We start from the raw sequence: 17,089 nt of genomic DNA on the forward strand, positions 1-17,089 counted from the left end.
GCTCTCCCCGAACCCTGCATCCACTATATCTGGTCTCCCCAGACCCCACATTCACTATATCCGCTGTCCCCGGACCCTGCATTCACTATATCCGCTTTCCCCAGACCCTGCATTCACTATATCCAGTCTCCCCGGACTCTGCATTCATTATATCCACTCTCCCCGGACCCCGCATCCACTATATATGGTCTCCCATACCCTGCATTCACTATATCCGCTCTCCCTGGACCCCACATTCACTATATCCACTCTCCCCGGACCCCGCATTCACTATATCTGCTCTCCCTGGACCCCACATTCACTATATCCACTCTCCCCAGACCCTGCATTCACTATATCCTCTCTCCCGGACCCTGCATTCACTATATCTGCTCTCCCCGGACCCCGCATTCACTATATCCGGTCTCCCCAGACCCTGCATTCACTATATCCACTCTCCCAGAACCCCGCATTCACTATATCCGGTCTTGAACCCTGCATCCACTATATCCACTCTCCCCGGCCCCCCCATCCACTATATCCGCTCTCCCCGAACCCTGCATCCACTATATCTGGTCTCCCCAGACCCCACATTCACTATATCCGCTGTCCCCGGACCCTGCATTCACTATATCCGCTTTCCCCAGACCCTGCATTCACTATATCCAGTCTCCCCAGACCCTGCATTCATTATATCCACTCTCCCCGGACCCCGCATTCACTATATCCGCTCTCCCCGAACCCTGCATTCACTATATCCGCTCTCCCCAGACCCCGCATTCACTATATCCGCTCTCCCCAGACCCCGCATTCACTATATCCGCTCTCCCTGACCCCGCATTCACTATATCCACTCTCCCTGAACCCCACATTCGCTATATCCATTCTCCCCGGACCCTGCATTCACTGTATCCGCTCTCCCCGGACCCCGCATTCACTATATCCGGTCTCCCCGGACCCGGCCTTCACTATATCCGGTCTCCCCTGACCTTGCATTCACTATATCCGCTCTCCCCGGACCCCGCATTCACTATATCCGCTCTCCCCGGACCCCGCATTTACTATATCTGGTCTCCCCTGACCCCGAATTCACTATATCCGCTCTCCCCAGACCCCGCATTCACTATATCCGCTCTCCCTGACCCCGCATTCACTATATCCACTCTCCCTGAACCCCACATTCGCTATATCCATTCTCCCCGGACCCTGCATTCACTGTATCCGCTCTCCCTGGACCCCGCATTCACTATATCCGGTCTCCCCGGACCCGGCCTTCACTATATCCGGTCTCCCCTGACCCTGCATTCACTATATCCACTCTCCCCGGACCCCGCATTCACTATATCCGCTCTCCCCGGACCCCGCATTTACTATATCTGGTCTCCCCTGACCCCGAATTCACTATATCTGCTCTCCCCGGACCCTGCATTCACTATATCCGCTCTCCCCGGACCCCACATTTACTATATCCGGTCTCCCCGGACCCGGCCTTCACTATATCCGGTCTCCCCTGACCTTGCATTCACTATATCCGCTCTCCCCGGACCCCGCATTCACTATATCCGCTCTCCCCGGACCCCGCATTTACTATATCTGGTCTCCCCTGACCCCGAATTCACTATATCCGCTCTCCCCAGACCCCGCATTCACTATATCCGCTCTCCCTGACCCCGCATTCACTATATCCACTCTCCCTGAACCCCACATTCGCTATATCCATTCTCCCCGGACCCTGCATTCACTGTATCCGCTCTCCCCGGACCCCGCATTCACTATATCCGGTCTCCCCGGACCCGGCCTTCACTATATCCGGTCTCCCCTGACCCTGCATTCACTATATCCACTCTCCCCGGACCCCGCATTCACTATATCCGCTCTCCCCGGACCCCGCATTTACTATATCTGGTCTCCCCTGACCCCGAATTCACTATATCTGCTCTCCCCGGACCCTGCATTCACTATATCCGCTCTCCCCGGACCCCACATTTACTATATCCGGTCTCCCCGGACCCTGCATTCACTATATCCGCTCTCCCCGGACCCCGCATTTACTATATCTGGTCTCCCCTGACCCCGAATTCACTATATCTGCTCTCCCCGGACCCCGCATTCACTATATCCGGACTCCCCGGACCCCGCATTCACTATATCCGCTCTCCCCGGACCCCGCATTTACTATATCTGGTCTCCCCTGACCCCGAATTCACTATATCCGCTCTCCCCAGACCCCGCATTCACTATATCCGCTCTCCCCAGACCCCGCATTCACTATATCCGCTCTCCCTGAACCCCACATTCGCTATATCCATTCTCCCCGGATCCTGCATTCACTGTATCCGCTCTCCCCGGACCCCGCATTCACTATATCCGGTCTCCCCGGACCCGGCCTTCACTATATCCGGTCTCCCCTGACCCTGCATTCACTATATCCGCTCTCCCCGGACCCCGCATTCACTATATCCGCTCTCCCCGGACCCCGCATTTACTATATCTGGTCTCCCCTGACCCCGAATTCACTATATCCACTCTCCCCGGACCCCGCATTCACTATATCCGGACTCCCCTTACCCCGCATTTACTATATCAAGTCTCTCCGGACCCTGCATTCACTATATCTGGTCTCTCACAGTACACACAGAATATGGAAATGCAATTATTTTAGTAAATATAAACTGCTAAACCCTTTTTCTCATCATCAGTATACAGCAGTCTTGTGACTTCAGCAGAGCACTGGTTAAAGCTTGTAGGAGGAGTTTTATTTCTTCTCTAGGAGGATGTGAAACCCCTGACCTCTGTCTGGACATTGCTGATGGGCCCTGTGCTGATCACATGCACCCTCACAATAAAAAAAAAAAAACAACCCCTCTAGCAATACACACCAAACTGAGCATGTGCATGTGACTACGAATTCAGTCTGTATGAGGTGGTCATTTCAACAAGAGGAGGGGCAGAGAAGACAGGATCCAACAGCCTTTTTTACACAATGCAGAGGATTAACCCCTTAGGTCCTACAGTGAGTAAAACACACAACACTGCATCTACAGACTGATTTCACTGTTGTGGGTTTAGTAACACTTTAAGCTCTGGAAAGTTTTACCCCCTTCATGACCAGGGCACGTTTTGCTATTCAGCACTTTGTTACTTTAACTGACAATTGCTTCATCATACAAAACTTTACCCAAGTGAAATTTATATCATTTTTTCACACAAATAAAGCCTTCTATTGGTGCCCTTTGATCACTAGATTTTTTTTATTATATAAACAAAAAAAGACTGAAAATTTTGAAACAAAAAACTGATATTTTCTATTATAAAACATAAAAAAATCAAATTTCTTCACAAATTTCAGCCAAAATGTATTCTGCTACGTTTTTGGTAAAAAAAAAAAAATCCCAGTAAGTGTCTTTTAATTGGTTCGTATGAAAGGTATAGAGTCTACAACTGGCCAGCTCAGTGGATTGCTGTAGGACAGTCCTGGATTGTTTCTTGGATACACAGAATATAACTGGATGTAACATTTATAGGTAAAGTTGATCCAGAGAATATCTGATTGCCTCTCGGGGGATCAGGAAGGAAGTTTTTCCCAGCAAAAGCAAATTGGATCATGCTTTGCTGGGATTTTTTGCCTTCCTCTGGATCAACTGTGGGTGTAGAATTATAACTTTTTCTTTTTAATGGTTCAACTGGATGGACTTTTGTCTTTTTTTAGCCAGACTAACTATGTAACTACAAACTATGGGATATACACTGGAATTTATGCAGCCATGATGCTATACTGGTAATGGCGGTGATCAGCGACTTATAGTGTGGCGGGCAATCTGGCACTAGCTGATGCTGGCTGGGAGGGGACACTAACTGACATCAATAGTGACATTATTACAGTGATCACTGATAATACTTTACACTGTCACTGTACTAATCACACTGGCTGGGAAGGGGTTACCATTCAGGGCGATCAAAGGGTTAACTGTGTGCCTAACAATGTGTCCTATGTGCTGCCTTTACTAAAAGATGGGGCTAATTTCTCTCCCTGCTTCGTAGGGAGAAAAAACAGCCACATTGCTGCTCTGTGTACAGAGCCCTGTGTTGTTAGTAAACACAGAGCTTGCTACTGGGATTTGCTAAGCAGGTCCTGCCATAAATCACACCACAGATCTGGTGGGGAAAGATATATATATATTACTGGAAATGCTGGATCATGTACATGATCCAACGCAGCTGTGCTACCCCTGTGCGCAATCCAGAAGCGTCTAATAGTGTTGGTTATAATGAACGTCTATCCGTCAGTGTGTTCTGTACTCACAAGTGATGAGTATGACCTCAGCTGTCTGTATGAATCCATGCCTGATGAAGGAACTAAAGGGTCCACTTATAGAACATTCATTGGACGAATGTGACAAATATTCATCCAGCCATTAAAAATTCTGGTCGTATTTGAATTAACACAGTGATTTCCTATGACTGCCAGCTCCATCTAGTGGCCATGTTACAGTATGTTTCCTAAAATATACCTTCTTCAGTAAAAATTAGTGCAATACAGCATTATAGCCAGTAGATGGTGCCAATGATCATAGGAAATAAAAAGACAGCCAAAATTCTTCACAGCTGGGCGAATGCCGGTTACATTTGATCAACTAATTAAAAAAAAAAAGACCTTGCAAATGAAGGTGAAGACTTAATTTTTATTCTTCTCCTGCTATCAATGGCCAACCCGGTCCCACACTTCATCCATGTCTTTGGGGACCTCTGATCTCCTTATGAACTGTCTCTTCCATGATGAAGATCAGCCATGGAGTATATCTGAGGTGTATATCAGGGTGTGCTTCTTCCCCACATGAGAGCTGGGATGTCCAGCAACATTCATCTAGAAGACATTTCCTGCACTCAAGGCACTAATACACCTCCAGGGTTGTGTGGGACCCCTGATGTACAGGAAGAAAGGACTTCCGAAAGGAACATTTCCCTCACTCAGGACAGGAAAGTGGCTTCTCCCTCGTGTGACATCTCTGATGTCTGGAAAGACTGGACTTTACTGAAAAACATTTCCCACACACAGAACAGGAATACAACTTCTCACCAGTGTGAGATCTCTGATGTTTAAAAAGTGTGGACTTCTGTGAAAAACATTTCCCACACTCAGGACAGGAATATGGCTTATCCCCCGTGTGCAATCTCTGGTGTGTGTAAAGATGAGATTTCCGTGAAAAACATTTCCCACACGCAAGACAGGAGTAGGGCTTCTCCCCTGTGTGAGACATTTGATGTGCAATAAGATTTGATTTTTGTACAAAACATTTACCGCACTCAGAACAGGAAAGTGACTTCTCCCCTGTGTGCAGTCTCTGATGTCTGTAAAGATCAGATTTTTGTGAAAAACTTTTCCTGCACTCAGAACATGAAAGTGACCTCTCCCCCGTGTGAGATCTCTGATGTCTGTAAAGATCAGACTTCTGTGAAAAACATTTCCTGCACTCAGGACAGCAATAAGGCTTCTCCCCCGTGTGAGACCTTTGATGCTTAACAAAATCTGTTTTTGTTGCAAAACACTTCCCACACTCAGGACAAGAAAATGGTTTATCCCCCGTGTGAGATCTCTGATGTCTGTAAAGACTGGACAAATGTGAAAAACATTTCCCGCACATGGAGCAGGAAAGTGGCTTCTCCCCTGTGTGCGATCTCTGATGTGTGTAAAGATGGGAGATCTGTGAAAAACATTTCCCACACTCAGGACAAAAATATGGCTTCTCCCCTGTGTGAGATCTCTGATGTGTGTAAAGATCGTACTTCTGTGAAAAACATTTCCCGCACTCAGGACAGGAATACGGCTTCTCACCCGTGTGAGACCTTTTATGTCTATTAAGATGGGATTTAAAATGGAAACATTTCCTGCACTCAGGACAGGAGAAGCTCTTCCCTGTTGGAAGGCCGGCCCGGTCCCGCACAGTCTGAGGTTCCTCAGGATACGAGGAATCCGATGGTCCATCTACACTGGGTGGTGCCGGATGGACATTGGAGGGAGCCGGGTTTTCTCCTGGACTATGCTGTGTGATGTCCTCATCTTCTACTTTCCAGTCTGGAGACAAAGTGAGACAATCCTCGGAGGTTTTCCTCATCTCCCGGCCATGGACTAAAATACAAAGACAAAGAGGATTACTAGACAGGAGCTGATTGGTTCCCCCAAACCTGGACTCCGCCCACATCAGGCAGCTTGGTCTCCGAGGAGCTTACAATTCCACCCTCAAGGGAACTAGGAAATGGCTCCTCTGATCTCCTACCAGGTCATTTCTTTATTCATGGATCTTAGTCAGAGAGTGAGGAAACAACCAGAATTGTCTTTTATAGGAGGGACAGTGATGAGGAGATTATAGGACGAGGGTCCCCACCCCCTCTATCACTCATCGCCATCTTCCCAACACAAGAAGTACTGCACTTCCTTATTTAGTCCATGATTTAGTCATGAAGAACAGCGGGGCTGAGCCCCACCAGAGGTCAGAGAGTGAGGATGGGGGGAGAACAACCAAGATGAAGACTGGACTGATCCTGAAGACCACCATCATTGGGGTATTGACTCCTCCCTCATTATCACTTTCTGTTTAAGGGTCCAAAGTTGGAGGATGTTATCACATTATTATCACCATGTAAAAGTCTGTGCTCCAATCACATCATCCGATATAAAATGGCCAGCTGGTAGGATAGGAGTGACAGTGATGAGGGGACTATAGGACAAGGATCATATCCCTCCACCTGGCACAGCCAGCAGACAACAGAGTAAATAACCTTGGGAGAATTGCTGTCATAGATTTTGCTTGGCCTAGGTATAGGACAGAAGACTCAAGGTACATACCCCAACTACCTAGGTCTAGCAATGTCTATGGTAAAAATCAACATTTTGCTGCCAGCTGAACCCCAGAATCTCCATAAATCCAGTCTAGATACATAAATTGTGTCTGCAGCACAGAGAAGGAAGATTATCCGAGAGAAATCCAGGAATACAGGACGGGGAACACAGCTCAGGAAAGTGACCAGGGGATTACAGGCTGATATCACCCAGTCCCCGCCCTACTCTGGACCAATCAGTGAGCAGTATGGGTGGAGGAATGGATTTAGTGTTCATGACCCACCTGTGCTGATCTCTGTAGGAGTGTCCTCCTCTATAAATGTCCCCGTTATTCCATCCTCCTCCATAGACTGCTGATCATCCCTCACATACGCCTCTTCTTCTGATTTAACCTCAACTTTTATATCTATCAGATCTTCACCCTAAACCAAGAAAAGGAAATACAATTTCATTTGTAAAATATAAAATCACATTAAATATTCACATATCATCTCTACAAATCCATGTTCTAGAAGTTCTGTCCCACCAACCTTGTAATGTTGAAGGATGGTGTGACCTTCCTGTGTGAAATCCCAGGAATACAGAGGACGGGGACATCTCTCTGGTGGGTTCCTGTAGCTGGATGACTCCACCATGGTGTCCTGGTACAGATCTTTGTGTTCTTTTAGAAGCTCTGACTCCTCCATCCCCCCATCCTCATCCTCCTCCTCTTTTATCTCTTCTTTTATCTCAACTTTAGGATCTCTCAGGTTTCCACTCTGAATATATAATAAAAATGCCATCAATGGTAACAATGCAGATAATGTACAGATCCTAATGATACTATCAGTGATTGTTCCTCATCTACCTGATGATGGTGAGGGATGGTGTGACCTTCCTGTGTGGAATCCCGGGAATACAGAGGACGGGGACATCTCTCTGGTGGGTTCCCATGACTGGATCCATCTGTAGGAAACACACACACTGACTGAATCCATTGTTTCTATGTGTTTATCAGATAATGGGGGATCTAGGTGGATCCTCCGTACTGCTCTCTCCTTTACAATAAAGTCTCCTCTTACCCGGTGATGTGAGGGGCGGCTGATTGTCCATCATGACGTCCTTGTAGAGATCCTTGTGTCCTTCTAAATACTCCCACTCCTCCATGGAGAAATAGACAGTGACACCCTGACACCTTATAGGAACCTGACACACACAATGATACAGTCACCATCCAGACACATCCCTTGTCTGTTACTGGAGAATGTCCCAGAATTCCCGGCACCGCTCACCTCTCCTGTCAGCAGCTCAGTGATCTCTCTGGTGATTTCTAGAATCTTCTTCTTCTTTCTCTCTTCTATCAGGGAGGGAGGTGGAGGCAATGTGATGTCATATGATCTCCAGTAAATGTGTATATAGACCGCCCTGCCAAAAATGTAAATCAAGATTCCTAAACAGTTTGCCACATGTAAAAGTGTAAAAAATAAATAAATAATCAGCACCAGAAAATACAACTAATGTCTAATGTATCAAATTAGTGTTCAAAGTCCCATTCAAATAATAGTGCTTGACAAACAAAAGGTGCTGGTGCCATTAGCAACAGATAAACACGTGACCACTTCCAGGTGACCCCCACATGGATGTACACTCAACATGGACCTTCTATTACTTGTTAGGTCTCTTTCTTGGTTGGACCCACTGTGTTTTGTCACCAATGTAACCATTCATATATACCACAATGTGTTTCCTTTCCAAGCCATACACCACCACTTTCCCCTACTATTAAAGTGGTATAATCCATTAGTATAGACTGATGAGGTGAGAAGGTGACCCATCTCCACAATGAGGAGAATGTTCCGGCCCCGGAAGTGGGGGAATGTTGTGCCCCTGAAGGGGTTAATCTGGGTTCCCACACTATATATGTGTGTATCATCATCTGCTGGAGATAAAAGATGTCACAGTGACTATGGAGGAAGAGGACAGACATGACCATGGAGGAAGAGGATGGACATGACTATGGAGGAAGAGGACGAACGTGACTATGGAGGAAGAGGACGGACGTGACTATGGAGGAAGAGGACGGACGTGACTATGGAGGAAGAGGACGGACGTGACTATGGAGGAAGAGGACGGACAGGACTATGGAGGAAGAGGACGAACGTGACTATGGAGGAAGAGGACGGACGTGGCTATGGAGGAAGAGGACGGACGTGGCTATGGAGGAAGAGGACGGACGTGGCTATGGAGGAAGAGGACGGACGTGGCTATGGAGGAAGAGGACGGATGTGACTATGGAGGAAGAGGACAAACGTGACTATGGAGGAAGAGGACGGACGTGGCTATGGAGGAAGAGGACGGACGTGGCTATGGAGGAAGAGGACGGACGTGGCTATGGAGGAAGAGGACAGACATGATGGGATGTTACTGGGTGTAAATAGAACATAACATCTTATTACCTCCTCTGCTGCTACTTCCAGCAATGTCTTCTCTCTACTTCCTACTACAAGAAACTTCCTGTCTGTCTCTGACATCACTTCCTGTCTGTACTTAACAGCACTTCCTGTTTTCCATAGAGACTTCCTGTCTGGGTAGAAGTGAGATCCTCACCTTGTGGAGCTCAGCAGAACTGCAGCCCAGAGAGCCGTCTGGTAGTGTGACCCCGGCCTTGTGCTGGGTGTGTATGGACTGTAGATCCTTATAGAGGGGTCACCTCCACTCCCACCAAGGGGGACAGAAATATATGACTGCCTAGTCCAGCCTTTCTCAGCCAGGGGTCCTCCAAAGGTTTCTAGGGGCTCCTGTCTAAATCTGTCAAATTACACATCCCCATTATCTAGGTAAGGGGGTGGCAAAAAAATAGGTTGGCAGTGACATCTTCAAATCTAAAAAAGAGTTTGAACTTGCCGGCAAATGACAATTCCCTGCTGGATTCCTTTTTAAAAACAAAAAAAATCACACAGACCCCCAAAATACATAGCAGGCCACTTATGTATTGAGGGGGATCTCTGAAGGTGTCTGTGGGTGTTTATTTTATTTTTATGTTTTTTGCAGATGGTGAGACCCCCCCACACACCGTGATAATGGAGGGTCCTCCCGTACTCCACGGTAATGGTGGGCCCTCCTGCAAACACCCTGGAAATGCTGGGTCCCCCCACACACCCCAGTAATAGTGGGCCCCCCTGCACACACCCTGGTAATGATGGGTCCCCCCACACACCTTGGTAATAGTGAGTCCCCCCTGCACACCCTGGTAAAGGTGGGTCCCCCTACACACCCCCGCCATGGGCCCATCTGCAGACCTAGGATTGGCATAGAAGGTGATGCCAATTAGAGGGGAGGGAAGTCAGTGAACATTTTCTCCTGGATCTCCCCTTCCTTTATTGTCCATTTCCCATGGTGAACATTCACTCCTGGATTTCCCCTTCCCTGGATGAGCTTTCGCTCCTGGATCTCCCCTTCCTTTAGTGAACATTTGCTCCTGCATCTCCCCTTGCTTCAGTGAACATTCCCTGCAGGATGTCAGAGGTCAGAGGAGACATCAGAGGTCCATCAGCTTCATCAGAGGACAGGAGAAATCAGAGGTCCATCAGCTTCATCGTAGGACAAGGGAGACATCAGAGGTCCATCAGCTTTGTCGGAGGACAGGGAAGACATCAGAGGTACATCAGCTTCATTGTAGGATAAGCAAGACATCAGAGGTTCATCAGCTTCATCAGAGGACAGGAGAGACATCAGAGGACAGGAGAGACATCAGAGGTCCATCAGAGGACAGGAGAAACATCAGTGGTCCAACAGCTTCATCAGAGGATAGGGGAGACAACAGAGGTCCATCAGCTTCATCAGAGGACAGGGAAGACATCAGAGGCCCATCCGCATCATTGTAGGATAAGGAAGAAATCAGAGGTCCATCAGCTTCATCAGAGGATAGGGGAGATATCAGAGGTCCATCAGCTGAATTGTAGGATAAGGGAAACAGAGGTCCATCAGCTTCATTAGAAGACAGGGGAGACATCAGAGGTCCATCAGCTTCATCAGAGAACAGGGGAGAAATCAGAGGTCCATCAACTTCATCAGAAGACAGGGAAGACATCAGAAGTCCCTCAGCTTAATTGGATAAGGGAAACATCAGAGGTTCATCAGAGGACAGGAGAGACATCAGAGGTCCATCAGAGGACAGGAGAAACATCAGAAGTCCATCAGCTTGATCAGAGGACAGGGGAGACATCAGAGGTCCATCAGCTTCATCAGAGGACAGGGGTGACATCAAAGGTCCATCAGCTTCATCAGAACACAGGGGAGAAATCAGAGGTCCCTCGGCTTCATTGTAGGACAATCAAGACATCAGAGGTCCATCAGCTTCATCAAAGGACTGGGAAGACATCAGAGGCCCATCAGCTTCATTGTAGGATAATCAAGACATCAGAGGTCCATCAGCTTCATCAGAGGACAGCAGAGAAATCAGAGGTCCATCAGCTTCATCAGAAGACAGGGGAGACATCAGAGGATCCTCAGCTTCATTGTAGGATAAGGGAGACATTAGAGATTCATCAGAAGACGTGGAGACATCAGAGGTCCATCATCTTCATTGTAGGATAAGGGAGACATTAGAGATCCATCAGCTTCATCAGAGGATAGGGAGATATCAGAGGTCCATCAGCTTCATCAGAGGAAAGGGGAGACATCAGAGGTCCATCAGCATCATGAGAGGACATGGGAGACATCAGGGATCCCGGAGGTCTCACCAATCATCACATTAGACATTTTGTCTCCTCTGAGATGAATAGTTTAGTAAAATTATAAAAAACTAAAATTCCACCCAACCATTTAAAATCCCCCTAAAAAGATGTCTTTAACTCCCCCCCCCACACACACACATACACGAATGAATGCAAATATGCACATTGGGGGCACCTTCAAACAAAAATAGCAATCATCCCACACATATCACCTATCAGTGCACACTCCGGAGAGATGACAATAATTATGAGGATATAGGGGACTACATTCTGTCACCACAATTCTCAGCCTGGACATATTGGGGATCCATGAATTTGGTTATATATTGCGTCTTCTAGGGAAATGGGTGCAAACAGACAGTAGGAGATCTGCTGAGACATAGAGAGGGAAATGGGAGCTAATAGGCTGCAGAAGATCTGCTGAGACATAGAGAGGGAAATGGGTGCTAATAGGCTGCAGGAGATCTACTGAGACATAGAGAGGGAAATGGGAACTAATAGGCTGCGGGAGATCAGCTGAGACATAGAAAGGGAAATTGGTGCTAATAGGCTGCAGGAGATCTGCTGAGACATAGAGAGGGAAAAAGGCACTAATAGGCTGCAGGAGATCTGCTGAGACATAGAGAGGGAAATGGGAGCTAATAGGCTGCAGGAGATCCACTGAAAAAGGGAAAGGGCAGTGGTGTCACTAGAGTTGGTGTCACCCAGTGTGTTAAAAGTATGTTGTCACCCCTCTAGACTATGGACCTACTTCACTGAAGCTGATTGGATCCGATGACGTAATCACATGACTTGGGCATTTAAGTTCCTTGCGATTTGTTGTGCGGACGTTAGATTCGATCACATGCGCAGTTCCTTCCTGTTCCTTAATCCCGCTTATTATTCGTTTCATCTGATCAATCCAGGATTTGGCGCCACTGCCCTACAAAGCACGTGGAGAGGGTCCGGCCCAAATATAAGTTTTGCTCAGTCGAAATTACATTTTTTCATTTTGGTGTCACCCCTCTGTCACGATCGCGGCGTCAGACCCCAGACCTTCTCACCAAACTCGTGACCGAAGGACTAGCCGATCTAAAACCGCAATGTGACATGCGGAACAATGCCACACCCAGCAGCACCCTGCACAACAATTTTCCAGCTAATGGACCACAATCGATGTACCGGCAGCGTGGGCGATTGTTATTGGGTCTGGTTAATTACGCAATTAACCCTTCACACTGCCACCACCTCCTTTTTGTACAGAGAAAGAGGAAACTCGGCGATATCAGCTAAAACACTACAATGGTTCAGATAATCATCTGCACAATACGGTCACCGCAGGCCGATTATGCAGAGTTAAACAAACACAGTAGCATTCTCTTTAGAGGCAGGAATTCGTAAATTGCAATACAGAACTATAAAAACAGTTCAACACTTTCAGAAGGAAAGATTTATTACTAAAAGGTCAAACGGGTGCAATAAAAATATTTACAGAAGCAAGATGTAACTAAGATATATGTATACATATACAAAGAACCATAGCACAGCAAAGAGATATCAGAGAGAGTTGAAAGGGTTAAGGTACTTGCCAAAGTCCTGGGTTAGCAGATCCAAGTTTCAGAGTGAAAGGGCACGGGTCTCCCCAGGTGGTATTGATGTTAAAATGGGAGATGTCTTCAACTCACACTCTTAGGCCTGACAGCCTATTTTGTGTTCCCCAGCAGGGGGTATCTCTGAAGTCAAAGACCAATACCCCATGTAGGGTGTGGAGGTATGGGTGGATACCTCAACTAGAGCTAAAATCTCCTGTAACTCATATTTTGGCCCATAACTTTCCATCTGCACAAGTGACATTCCACCCGCGGGTAGATTATTATGCAGACAAGTCTGAGGATTGATTAGATATGAAATATGAAATTATACACTGAACGGTTCACAAGATCTATTTTTCTGCTTTCCAATGTGTCCGAGACAAGGTGAGTGACCTATCAAAATGTTCGCCTGCTCATTGTTCATCTGACGATATGTCCGGTTTTTATGTAAGTCTCTCATATTCCAAGATATGAGACATAGGGGAAAGATGGATTTTAACAAAGTTTATCTGATTCTGTCACCTACGCTGAGTTAGGTTTATTAGGTTGGAATCTCTTTCAACTCCTGGGAAAGCTTGCCTTATCTCTTCCGAGGTGTTACAATTTGCAGGTTCTTTGGACAGGGAGGCCCCAGCTCCCTTGGGGGGCTTTATAGCTCCTATGACCCTTCTGTGACATTCCTAACTCACACACATCTGGCCAAATGTTGCTGGGACTCTCTAAGGAGGGTGGGGGGAAGAATGAGGGAGAAATATATTTGTCAGGATGATTAATCCCTTTGCCAAGATGGAGGTTGAAGCCAAAATGGTTGAACCTCGTCCATCTCTGGGTATACGCTGTTACACCCCCCCCTATGATGGTGCGATAGGTGTCACCCGGTGTGGCCTGCACCCCCCGCACCCACCTAAGGACGCCACTGGGAAAGGGATATTAATAGATTACAGGAGATTGGCCTACAAAACAGAAAAAAAGAAAAATGGGCGCTCATTGGATATAGATTTGCTGAGACAAAGAAAGGAAAAAAGTGCTAATAGAATGCAGGAGATCTGCTGAGAAAAACAAAAGAAAATGGATGCTAATGAGCTGCAGGAGATCTAATTTTAACCACTTCCTGTCTGGCCCATGTATATAAACGGCTGAACAGGAGCAGTGCAGGGGCGGGTGGCTGTTTATAAACGGCCTCCCCCCTGCTTGTGCGTGCTCCCTGGGAGTGTGCAGCACCTCAATCCGGTGCCCACTGTGTCCTCCGGACACATTGGAACACAAGTTGTTGTACGGGACCTCTGTGCGAGATCCCAATCATGTGATCATTGATTGGCCAATCAGTGATCACATGCAGAGTAGTAAGCAAGATGTCACTTGTGACATCATTGCTTACTACTTGAGAAATCTGCGAATGATCACAGAGGTCACATGGTACAGGGCTATTCACAACAGCCTTGTACCATGTGACAAGCTGTGACCAATCACAGCTCTCACAGTATTTCTCAATGGCTGCAAGAATGCAGCCAGAGAGAAGGAGAAATTATTGCTTTTACAGCCTTTATGGGTGTAAAAGTAATCAGTGTAAAAAAAAAAAAAAAATCTTCATCACCCCCCACAAGTAGTACAGTGTCACTATGGTGACACTGTACTGCTAGGGTGACAGTATGTAAAAAAAAAATATATAAAAAATTAAAATAAAAATGTAAAACAAAATTTTTTAAATTATAATTTTTGGTTATAAACTTAATTTGGGTTATTTTTTTTTTTTACTAAAAAGATAACTGAATACATTTTGGCCAAGATTTATGAACAAAGATTATTTATTTGCAAAACTTTATAAGAAAAACACATTTTTCAAAATTTTTGGACTTTTTCATTTATATAGCCGAAAAAAAAAAATCCCAGTGGAGAATAAATACCACCAAAATAAAGTTTTATCTGTCTCAAAAAATGCTAAAAAAATTCATATGAGTACAGTGTTGCATGACCGCGCAATTGTCATTCAAAGTGTGATAGCGCTGAAAGCTGAAAATTGGCCTGGACAGGATGGGGGTGAAAGTGTCCGGACAGGAAGTGGTTAAAAAAGGGAGCTGGTTGAAGCGTATCTCCTAAAGCTTTCCCGCCCCCCCCCCACCCCTTTCTTCCGCAGATCTCCTGCAGCCTATTAGCATCTGTTTCCTTTGCTGAGAATAAAATGGTGGTGAAATTAATTTTTTCTTTATTTCATTTTTATTTTTCGTAGTAAGTTGTGCGTTTGTGTGCTACCCACCATCACATTGTGACCGCCTACCTGAACTGTAGGACCGCCCACCCGAACAGTATGACGACCCGTCATCGCATTGTGACCGCCCACCTGAACTGTAGGACCGCCCACCAGAGCAGTATGACGACCCGTCATCACATTGTGACCATCCACCTGAACTGTAGGACCGCCCACCAGAACAGTATGACGACCCGTCATCGCATTGTGACCCCCCCCACCTGAACTGTAGGACCTCCCACCAGAACAGTATGACGACCCGTCATCGCATTGTGACCCCCCCCACCTGAACTGTAGGACCTCCCACCAGAACAGTATGACGACCCGTCATCGCATTGTGACCGCCCACCTGAACTGTAGGACCTCCCACCAGAACAGTATGACGACCCGTCATCGCATTGTGACCGCCCACCTGAACTGTAGGACCGCCCACCCGAACAGTATGATGACCCATCATCACATTGTGACCCCCACCTGAACTGTAGGAACGCCCACCAGAGCAGTATGACAACCCGTCATCACATTGTGACCACCCACCTGAACTGTAGGACCGCCCACCAGAACAGTATGACGACCCGTCATCGCATTGTGACCCCCCCCACCTGAACTGTAGGACCTCCCACCAGAACAGTATGACGACCCGTCATCGCATTGTGACCCCCCCACCTGAACTGTAGGGCCGCCCACCAGAACAGTATGACGACCCGTCATCGCATTGTGACCGCCCACCTGAACTGTAGGACCTCCCACCAGAACAGTATGACGACCCGTCATCGCATTGTGACCCCCCCACCTGAACTGTAGGACCTCCCACCAGAACAGTATGACGACCCGTCATCGCATTGTGACCCCCCCACCTGAACTGTAGGACCGCCCACCAGAACAGTATGACGACCCGTCATCGCATTGTGACCCCCCCACCTGAACTGTAGGAACGCCCACCAGAGCAGTATGACGACCCGTCATCACATTGTGACCACCCACCTGAACTGTAGGACCGCCCACCAGAACAGTATGACGACCCGTCATCGCATTGTGACCACCCACCTGAACTGTAGGACCGCCCACCAGAACAGTATGACGACCCGTCATCGCATTGTGACCCCCCCCACCTGAACTGTAGGACCTCCCACCAGAACAGTATGACGACCCGTCATCGCATTGTGACCCCCCCACCTGAACTGTAGGGCCGCCCACCAGAACAGTATGACGACCCGTCATCGCATTGTGACCGCCCACCTGAACTGTAGGACCTCCCACCAGAACAGTATGACGACCCGTCATCGCATTGTGACCCCCCCACCTGAACTGTAGGACCTCCCACCAGAACAGTATGACGACCCGTCATCGCATTGTGACCCCCCCACCTGAACTGTAGGACCTCCCACCAGAACAGTATGACGACCCGTCATCGCATTGTGACCCCCCCACCTGAACTGTAGGACCTCCCACCAGAACAGTATGACGACCCGTCATCGCATTGTGACCCCCCAACCTGAACTGTAGGACCTCCCACCAGAACAGTATGACGACCCGTCATCGCATTGTGACCGCCCACCTGAACTGTAGGACCTCCCACGAGCTTTGGCTGTGGTCATGGGACAGCATGGGCACCCTGACTGTTCTGCATCTACACAGCCCCATACACAACAAACTGCAATTAACATTTTTTTTTTTTTTGCTTTCAGCTCAACTTCAGGGACAACATGTTCACTCACTGCCTAATGCAGGCCATAGATGA

General features: G+C 47.4%; 1 protein-coding gene and 1 pseudogene across 2 annotated transcripts in view; both read right to left on the bottom strand.

Annotated features, from left to right (window-relative positions):
- LOC149460799 (uncharacterized) overlaps nucleotides 1-6,102 on the bottom strand; it is a 36,023-nt pseudogene extending 29,921 nt beyond the window's left edge. The window contains exon 1 of the transcript XR_016313028.1: nucleotides 4,948-6,102. The product of XR_016313028.1 is annotated as an uncharacterized LOC149460799 (transcript). The remainder of the gene's footprint in view (nucleotides 1-4,947) is intronic.
- Nucleotides 6,103-6,901: 799 nt separating this feature from the next.
- Nucleotides 6,902-7,599, bottom strand: LOC149460800 (uncharacterized). Its single transcript, XM_089679250.1, has 2 exons — nucleotides 7,348-7,599; nucleotides 6,902-7,239 (listed from the first exon to the last, which is right to left on the bottom strand). The coding sequence occupies exons 1-2, from the start codon at nucleotides 7,597-7,599 to the stop codon at nucleotides 7,090-7,092; spliced, it is 402 nt and encodes a 133-aa protein (XP_089535376.1). The 3' UTR covers nucleotides 6,902-7,089.
- Nucleotides 7,600-17,089: the final 9,490 nt, after the last annotated feature.

This window comes from Staurois parvus, unplaced genomic scaffold (assembly GCF_062004578.1).
Source record: "Staurois parvus isolate SC_StPar_1 unplaced genomic scaffold, SC_StPar_1.0 ptg000221l, whole genome shotgun sequence".
Classification (NCBI taxonomy): domain Eukaryota; kingdom Metazoa; phylum Chordata; class Amphibia; order Anura; family Ranidae; genus Staurois; species Staurois parvus.

Coding starts and splice junctions, on each gene's coding strand:
- LOC149460800 (XM_089679250.1), bottom strand. CDS start 7,599: ATGGCATTTTTATTATATATTCAGAGTGGAAACCTGAGAGATCCTAAA. Junction 7,240..7,347: donor CCATCCTTCAACATTACAAG/GTTGGTGGGACA, acceptor TTCTTGGTTTAG/GGTGAAGATCTGATAGATAT.